At 40.8% G+C, this 7700-nt stretch overlaps 2 protein-coding genes across 4 annotated transcripts in view; one reads left to right on the top strand and one right to left on the bottom strand.

Moving 5' to 3' along the window:
• The window catches only part of mmp28 (matrix metallopeptidase 28), a 16408-nt gene extending 13146 nt beyond the window's left edge, over positions 1-3262 (top strand). The window contains exons 8-9 of one of the 2 annotated variants that reach the window (XM_067507581.1): positions 57-466; positions 913-3262. In XM_067507581.1, the coding sequence (XP_067363682.1) occupies positions 57-451 (395 nt within the window). In that variant the 3' untranslated portion in view covers positions 452-466; positions 913-3262. Of the gene's footprint in view, positions 1-56 lie in introns of both variants that reach the window. The other variant, XM_067507580.1, reaches the window with a different exon arrangement.
• On the bottom strand, positions 2329-7424 carry LOC137128906 (protein FAM124B). Of its 2 annotated transcripts, XM_067507577.1 has the most exons (7): positions 7187-7423; positions 6736-6767; positions 5701-5907; positions 5143-5538; positions 4518-4714; positions 3696-3849; positions 2329-2930 (listed from the first exon to the last, which is right to left on the bottom strand). In XM_067507577.1, the coding sequence occupies exons 1-7, from the start codon at positions 7255-7257 to the stop codon at positions 2329-2331; spliced, it is 1659 nt and encodes a 552-aa protein (XP_067363678.1). In that variant the 5' UTR covers positions 7258-7423. The 2 variants fall into 2 exon arrangements, with proteins under 2 accessions (XP_067363678.1, XP_067363679.1); XM_067507578.1 differs by lacking the exon at positions 6736-6767 and having other exon boundaries at positions 7187-7424.
• Between the last annotated feature and the right edge of the window lie 276 nt (positions 7425-7700).

Here is a 7700-nt window from a genome sequence, read left to right as displayed (position 1 = left end):
TATGTAGAGATTTTGGCTTTATTGTCTGTAAATCCCATTCGTCTCCTCTTCTGTAGGGAAGCAGATGTGGCGCTACACTGGCAGTCTCCTGGACCCAGGTTTCCCCAAGAAGAGCAGTGATTTGGGGTTGCCTCGCCACCCTGACTGTGTTTTCTACTATGCCCCTCTGGGTCACATGGTCCTTTTCAAAGGCTCCCGCTACTATGTGCTTAACCTGAAATCCCTGCAACAAGAGCCCTACTACCCCCGCAGGCTGACAGATTGGACTGGGGTGCCACAGGGGACCAATGGGGCGCTGCATCGTGCAGACGGATGCCTTTACCTATTCAGAGAACAGCAATTCTGGAGGTTTGATCCAGTCAAGGTTCGAATAACCAAAAGGGGCCAATGGGCTAAGGATCTGAGCTGGACTGGCTGTAGCAACACTCCTCAGAGCAACAGCATCCTTTGACCAGCAGAGGGAGCTGTAAGCTTTAAAGTGCAATTTGTTGTCATATACTGAAATCGACAGGGGCTCTAACTTTTTAAATCACACATTTTTTTAGTTTTTATATTGTGAAGGAAGCCTGACTCAAAAACTTTATACCGCGTAGGGACAAGACAGAAAAAAATCCCACTCAGTTTAGAAATTCTGAAGTGTATACAGGATATAAACTGGAATCATTACCGCTAATGTGCAATTATAGCCCCATTAAGAACAGTTACAATAATGACAGGCTTGTATAGAAGTGATCGGGCAAACTGTTTTTAGTTGCTGATAATACTGATGATATGCAGCTGAAACCACCTTGTTTCCTCTTGTAATATTTGCACACTGAAAAAAACCCAAAAGACATGTTACGCTTGTCCAGTGTTTCTAACCTGATAATGTATTGACTGATTCTGACTCTGGGTCACTGCTTGCTTCAGCAGAAGGCCTAAATCCTTGTCACTAATTCCACAAGCCAACTGTTTGGACAGAATGTGTCCATAAAGTCTACGCAACCAGTACAATAGGGCAAGTTTTCTATCACAATGGCAGATGGATGATGAAACTGAAAGCAGTATCAGCTGTGATGCATTTTAAGAAACAGATGAAACATTCTGAAAGCTTCCATGATAAGTGAAAGATGAAATTCTGTTTGGTTTGTGACTGGAGGCCAATTACTAATATTGCTCTTTTTATTCTATTTTTGGCATGTGTTTTCCATCACGACAAGCAGAGCAACACAAAGTGGATTTTATAAGTTTTTACCACACAATGCTGTTTTGCTAAGCACATTAGCTTTCCTCCAGTACCACCCAGTAACAGTAAACAGTGAAACACATTCACATCTTTGAGCTGCTGTGCACAGCCATGGTGTCCTGTGAACTAGTGACAAAGTTATACTGTATAAACTTTTATGTAGTAAACCAAGCACTGACCATAATCCACATTTCATGTTCATGGTGTCCTCTAAAAGGTTTAATTCAAAGCACTACTTTTGACTGTATTCATGCTTTGAAAGGAGGAGAGGAGACTTTGTTTGATGCTGTTTTTATTAGTTTTTGTTTTGTCATTATCCACTGATATTTATGGATTCTCTACTCTGCAATCGTTTTGATCTTATAATGCCAAATAAGGTAAATGTTTTTCTTTCCTGTTTCCACTTTTGCTCAGTTTCATTTGAGTAAAATTATGAGCAAATTCCTTTCTGATGGACTCTTCATCTAAACATTTTTTCACATGAATTATCTTTTAATTTTATTTGCAGTTAAAATGTCGGCTCTGCTCCACAGAGCTGTGTTACATAAACAGGAGCACTTCATTAATGCACCTGTCCAAACCTGCTGTACATCTACTACTGCTTCATCTGTACCTTGTGAAAGGTTTTTCTAAAGCAGGAGAACTGGTCTTAAAGAGACAAAATCCCCTTGGCCCCAACATGCTACTCTCTCTTAATAAAAATGTGTAAGTACACAAGCAATCCCACTTTCACAACAATTTACTCTGATATCACATTTTTCCACAATGAGATCATCAGCTGTTTTAAGGGCAATATAAAAAAAAAAGACATTAGCTTGTCCAAAAGACCTAGACTGGCATTAGTACCCTGACAGTAATATCTAAGGTAACACTTCACTTCCTTCACCATTTGCTGTTCACAGGGCTATAAGTTAGCTTGCAACAATAGCTGCACCAATCATTAGTTGGATTTAAATATTGTAAACGTAATGGACATAAGACAATTCAAAACGGTAGTCACCATGTTTTAGAGCACTACTACATCTACTGCTACATCTTTGTTTTTCTGTTTACATCTGAATCCCCTACAAAAGGTTTCACAGCATGTGGCGTAGTGCAGGAATTCAGATGAAGAACTCATCGATCGGCTCGTCATTGTTTGTGTGTGCTGACAGAAGCTCAGCAGTAGTCCTAATCCCTACCATGAGCCCTTTGGATCGACTTTGTCCTGTTGCTATGGTCCGGCAGCTCTCGCTGGCTGCATCTATACAATCAGCACTAGAGCTCCATGTGCTGGAGGGGCCTTGAGGTTGTATGTTTGTCTGTGGCAAGTCCTTGGCTACACCCTTAACAGCCGAAGCCCCAACGGCTGCAGGTCTCTCAGACTGAACAGTCATCAGAAAGTCCATGGAGGAAGACCGAGTAATCGTTTTAGTTGTGTCATGGCGAGGTGAGACAGGCACGCCCGTATCTACATTGGTTTCTGACTCCTCTTCGTCTTCTTCAAGAAGGAGATGGGAAAGAAAACGGGTGGTGGAGGGACGCAGAGGAGAGTCAGGGTTATTGGATGTTGGGGGAAGTGCAGGGCTGCTGCACTGGGATGAGTAACAGGAACTGCCAGGAGGGGTGCTACAGCAGCTTTCTGATCCATAGCTCTCTGCTCCACCTCCTCCTCCTCCTCCTCCATGAAGCCTCTCCAGAACAGGGTCACTGTGTGGTCTGTGGCCTAGCAACAACCACAGACACATTAGCAGTTCCACAACTAGAAATGTTCTCCTGACGTAATATATCAGCTGCAGTTTCTCAATGTCACCAATGAGATCTAGACTAATTAAACCTTATTTTTTATGTTTATGTTTTAAGGTATATGATCTTAGACCATAAGCTAGTATGTATATAAAAGTGTAGTTTACAAGTATGTCATTCTCACATTTTGATGACATCTCTGTAATTGCTTAGATACATTATATTTTTGGACATTGCATTTGCAGCAGAAAGAGGGCAATTAAACCTTGCTCAAGAAAATTCCGGTCAACTTCAATAAATGAGTTAAATATATGTGATTAACCTTCGCACAGTTATTCATTTCAAATATTAAGACTCCACACTTACTTGGCAAACTGTCCATGTGTTTGATTGTGATTGATTGTGGCCCATTAGAATTCTAGTCTTGTGTACAACAGCCTCCACATACAGATGATCATTTAACATAATGGCTATTTGTCAGCTGTGGGAATTAAAGGATACTGCTAGAAGGTGAATCAAATCGTTATGTTTAACTCAAGACACCTTTGGGAAACAGTTCAGGGTTCCAGTAATTTACATATCTCTCTGAATACCAATGATAATTTCTGCTTCACTCAAGCTTCAGATCCTTATTCTGTGACTGGAAACTAACAATGGATACAGTATATGCAAACTTAACACCTTGTAGATACAGGTGGCTTTAGAATCCTAACCACGCAAACGCTGTTTTGCATTCTGTAATTACCTTGCCTGTGTGTTTGCCAGGATAAAGGGCTGCAGGGGGACAGACTGTGGCCTTGTCCTGAGCTCCTGAGTTGCACTCTTTGAGGGGACATGCTGGGGCAAGTCAATGGGAAAGCACAGGTCAGCGGCTGCTGAAGCTGAGATGGGGTTTTCACCTGCAGCACAGATGGAGAAATTTCATAACATATAACCAAACTACAGCAACTTAAACAAGTTCAGCAGGTTTGACAGAATTAACATAGATATATGTAATCAATTCTAACAAAACTGGATTGATTGTGCAAAACATTGTAAAACATTTTGGACTGTATTAACACAATAGGATAAAATTAATAATGTGCTGTTTTATATTTTATACTTTGAATATGTAATTTTAAGACTTGATTTGACATTGATTATATGTGGTATGAAAAGGCTAAAAAGTACCATGTACCATCACTTATCATTATAACCCCTACCAAAACAAACTTTTAAATACAAATCCACATTTTAAAAATTGTGTAATAGTATAATACTATATCTTAAAAGTATTTGAATAGTAAAACTATGATTATGATTTAAACAAATGCTTTATAATTTATCACTATGAAGCAAGAATCTTTAAAGAATACTGTCTGTTGACAGTCACCCATGCAGCCACATGTGTATGACAAGCTGCTGATTTAACTCAGTGTGAATCAACAAAAAGCTCTTTTTTTGACAGATATGTCAAATGCTAAACAAAGAATGACTGACAGTAGTCATTAAACTTGATCTCTTTATCATTTTGTCCAACTCAACACCAAGTTTACTTCTTGGGAAAGTGAGGTTAGGATGACATTACCTGGAATAGAAGCTTGTTGCCATCCAGGTCTTCTGTCTGCCAGCGTGTATTGCTGATGGGTGTGCAGGGGTTGGGCAGCAGTGGAACCAGCTGGCCAATTTCTTCCACGCTAAACTGCAGCACAGCAGAGCTGCATGGCTCCACCCTAACCCCTGGTGACAACTGCTTTAAAGCCAGTTGCAGGCACAATCCGGGCTCTGTGTATGTGTGTGTAGGGGGGTGGGGATGTGGGAATATAACACAGAACAACTGCACAAAATGGAATGTGCTGACGGATGAAGGATTATATTAACATTTTTTATATAAAGAAATGTACATTTCTTTACACAGGAACTATAACAGCCAGTGGCATAATGACATAATTGTTTGTCATTCTGTTTAACTGCCTAACATTACATGCAGTATTTTAAAATATTGCAATAATGTAATGATCTTGGCACAAATAAGTTATTAAGTATTTATTAAAGCAAGAACATTCTACTTAATCAGTATGAATCATTTCTGCCTTAATCCTTAATTGTAATATTAAAAAGCTTTTGCATACAGCTGGACAAATTGAGGTGTTTAACAGTTTTTAATGTAAAGAATAAAACACTACACAAATTACTAGAAAATGATCATGTACCTGTGTGGATGGTAAACCAGCAGAAACCTATCTTCTGCTCCTCCGCCTGTTGTTGCAACACCGTCTCATAGAGCCGCATAGCATCCTCATAATTGTCATATCCACTGTACAATGTCACACGTAGTATTTCTCCTCCACAGTGCACTGGTCGAACCCCCCACACAGGCATCCCTGCACCCAAACTATAAAAGTCTCGGCTGGGCAGTAGGTATGGTCGCAGCAGGGCGTTGGTGGGAGAGCTGCTGGAGGTAATGTGGATCCCACCAGTTCTGTTGCCACAGCTCTCAGTGTGATGGTATTGCCACGGAGGCCTTTGAAAGAAGTCAAGTACTCTAAGGATTCGCTCCTCTCCATAGGCCTCATGCAGGAAGAAAGTGATGGCCAGAGAAGGGTAGCCTGAAATTGGTTAGAAAAGGTTTACTCCCAGTACACCTCCACAGGGTGCTATGAGGTTAAAGGTAAAGGTGCACATGGTTTGTCTCGATAGTAGTGTAGTGTGCGTATAAAAATTGTATTTTAAAAATTGAATACCACATACTAGGAATTTAGGATCCTTACCTGCCACAGGACAGGGCCGGGAGTAACTTCTGAATGGGGAAGCCCTTTCTGACACATGGAAGATGCGAAGGCTTGGGCAGAGCCAACGTAATAGGCGATCCAGGGTGTGCTGCAGCAGCAGGGAGTCTCCAGGGTTGGCCAGCAAATGCAAGTTCATTAATAGAAGCTTCTGCCGCTGCTGCCTGGCTTGCTTTGTTGTGAACTCAACTGTAGTTACACACACATAACATATCTAAATGTACAAAGATATTTTAGGTGACTGGAAACATGCAAATGCTAAAATCAGGTAGCGCCAAAGGCTTTTGTACAACTATGTAACTATTTACTGTACTTAATAAAGGGCTACTCCACTAATTCTACACATCAGGTTCAGTTTCAATGTCATAAGCTTTGTGATTCATTGCTACTGACCTCCAGCTGGCTCTGAGTAAACCGGGATTGGGCTTAACATTTGATATTTTCAATGTAGGGACGTCAACCGGCCCTTAATGCAAACCACCGTCCTTAAACCTCTTTGAAGTGGTATTCAGAGCTGAGTGTATCCCAAAATTCACTATGATCTATGGTGCCACACCAGTTCACTAGTTGGTATTAGTTGCATATATAGGCCAATTTTAGGATCAATATTAATCAACAGTGATGAAGCTAAAAATGATAAATTGGACTCTTTCTTAATATTATTATTCGTGTCAAAGCACTGTTACAACAGATTGCCCATTGATGCTTATAATGTAAAACTAACAGTATGTATGTCTTCATGTACCTGCAATATTCCTACTTACTGGTTATGACATGCAAAGGGCATTTATTTACAAGGCATCAAATTGCATATTGGGAAGTTTGGGACTGTGGTTTTGGGGCGGCTGACTTAAACTGGGGACATGTCAACTAGGCTTTTGCTGTATACATTTTTACCAGTTTCTCATTTTTGTTTTTTAATGTCTCCTGGGATTTCCCCAACTTTGTAAAAGAACAACTCCTAATAGCCTGACAGGGGCAGCCCTTTAACTTCTGTACGAATGAAACAATACTTACTGCCACTTGACGACATCCTGCTGCTGTCAGATCTGAGTGAGATACAAAATGAGAAGCGCCTCTATGTTTATTCACGAGCAGCTTATAATTTAGCCAGCTGGAGCACAGACAAAATCTGTCTCCATCTTGTGGTGGTTGGCTAGAAAAACTGACCCTTTTTTTTTCGTCTCCATGACAACACATTATCTGTTGTTAGCTAACATACGCATAAAAAGACAATTTATGAGACAACTGCTTAAAAAGCACGGTGGTTACATACTTATTTAATAACGTGCTAAGAAGGTAAACCATCGGTTAAGACGTTGGTTGGAAGTGTAATTCGCTTCGCAGTTTACTATCTGGGATTACGTTAATTATCTTTGTGGATGCGGCGGGTAAAAAAAGCGAAGTTGGCTAACTTAACTTAGCTAACATTAGCTGGGAGCTAACGCTTGGTAAACCATTGACTCACTCGGCAGTTTCAGCTCCGGAGTCCACGTTTTCATTGTCGGCTCTTTTCAACGTTGCCGCTCGTCGAAACATCGTCTGGTCCACACTTTCACATTTGGTCGAGTACTCCGGACAGAAAGTGTGAGCGCTAACTGCAGCAGTCCGGACTTACAGTGAAAAGCATCCTGACTCTTGCCTTATTTATTTCCACAGCCTGCGCCCGTAAAAAAGGGGGGACGCTCACTGGGACGGTGACGTCACAAGGCAACTACACAGCGTTATGTTTAAACAAAAGCTCAGTGAAATCATGACGGGGAAAAAAGAGGAAAAAAAAATACCAAAGTTGCCTTTCAAGTTTAAAAGAAATACATGAGTGAAATTATTTAGAAGATCATTCGGAATAAATTCTGGGCGAAAGGGACCATCAGAAATGTGGCTACTCTAAATCTAAAGCCCCTTATAATGACAACATGGAGCAGATGGCAGGCCTCTAACAATAATAGGAGACAAAGGACAGACCACACGGACCGGGCAGA

This window comes from Channa argus, chromosome 6, assembly GCF_033026475.1.
Source record: "Channa argus isolate prfri chromosome 6, Channa argus male v1.0, whole genome shotgun sequence".
Lineage (NCBI taxonomy): Eukaryota > Metazoa > Chordata > Actinopteri > Anabantiformes > Channidae > Channa > Channa argus.
Note: the sequence above shows the minus strand (reverse complement) of the source record. Positions and strands in the feature narration are given on the sequence as shown.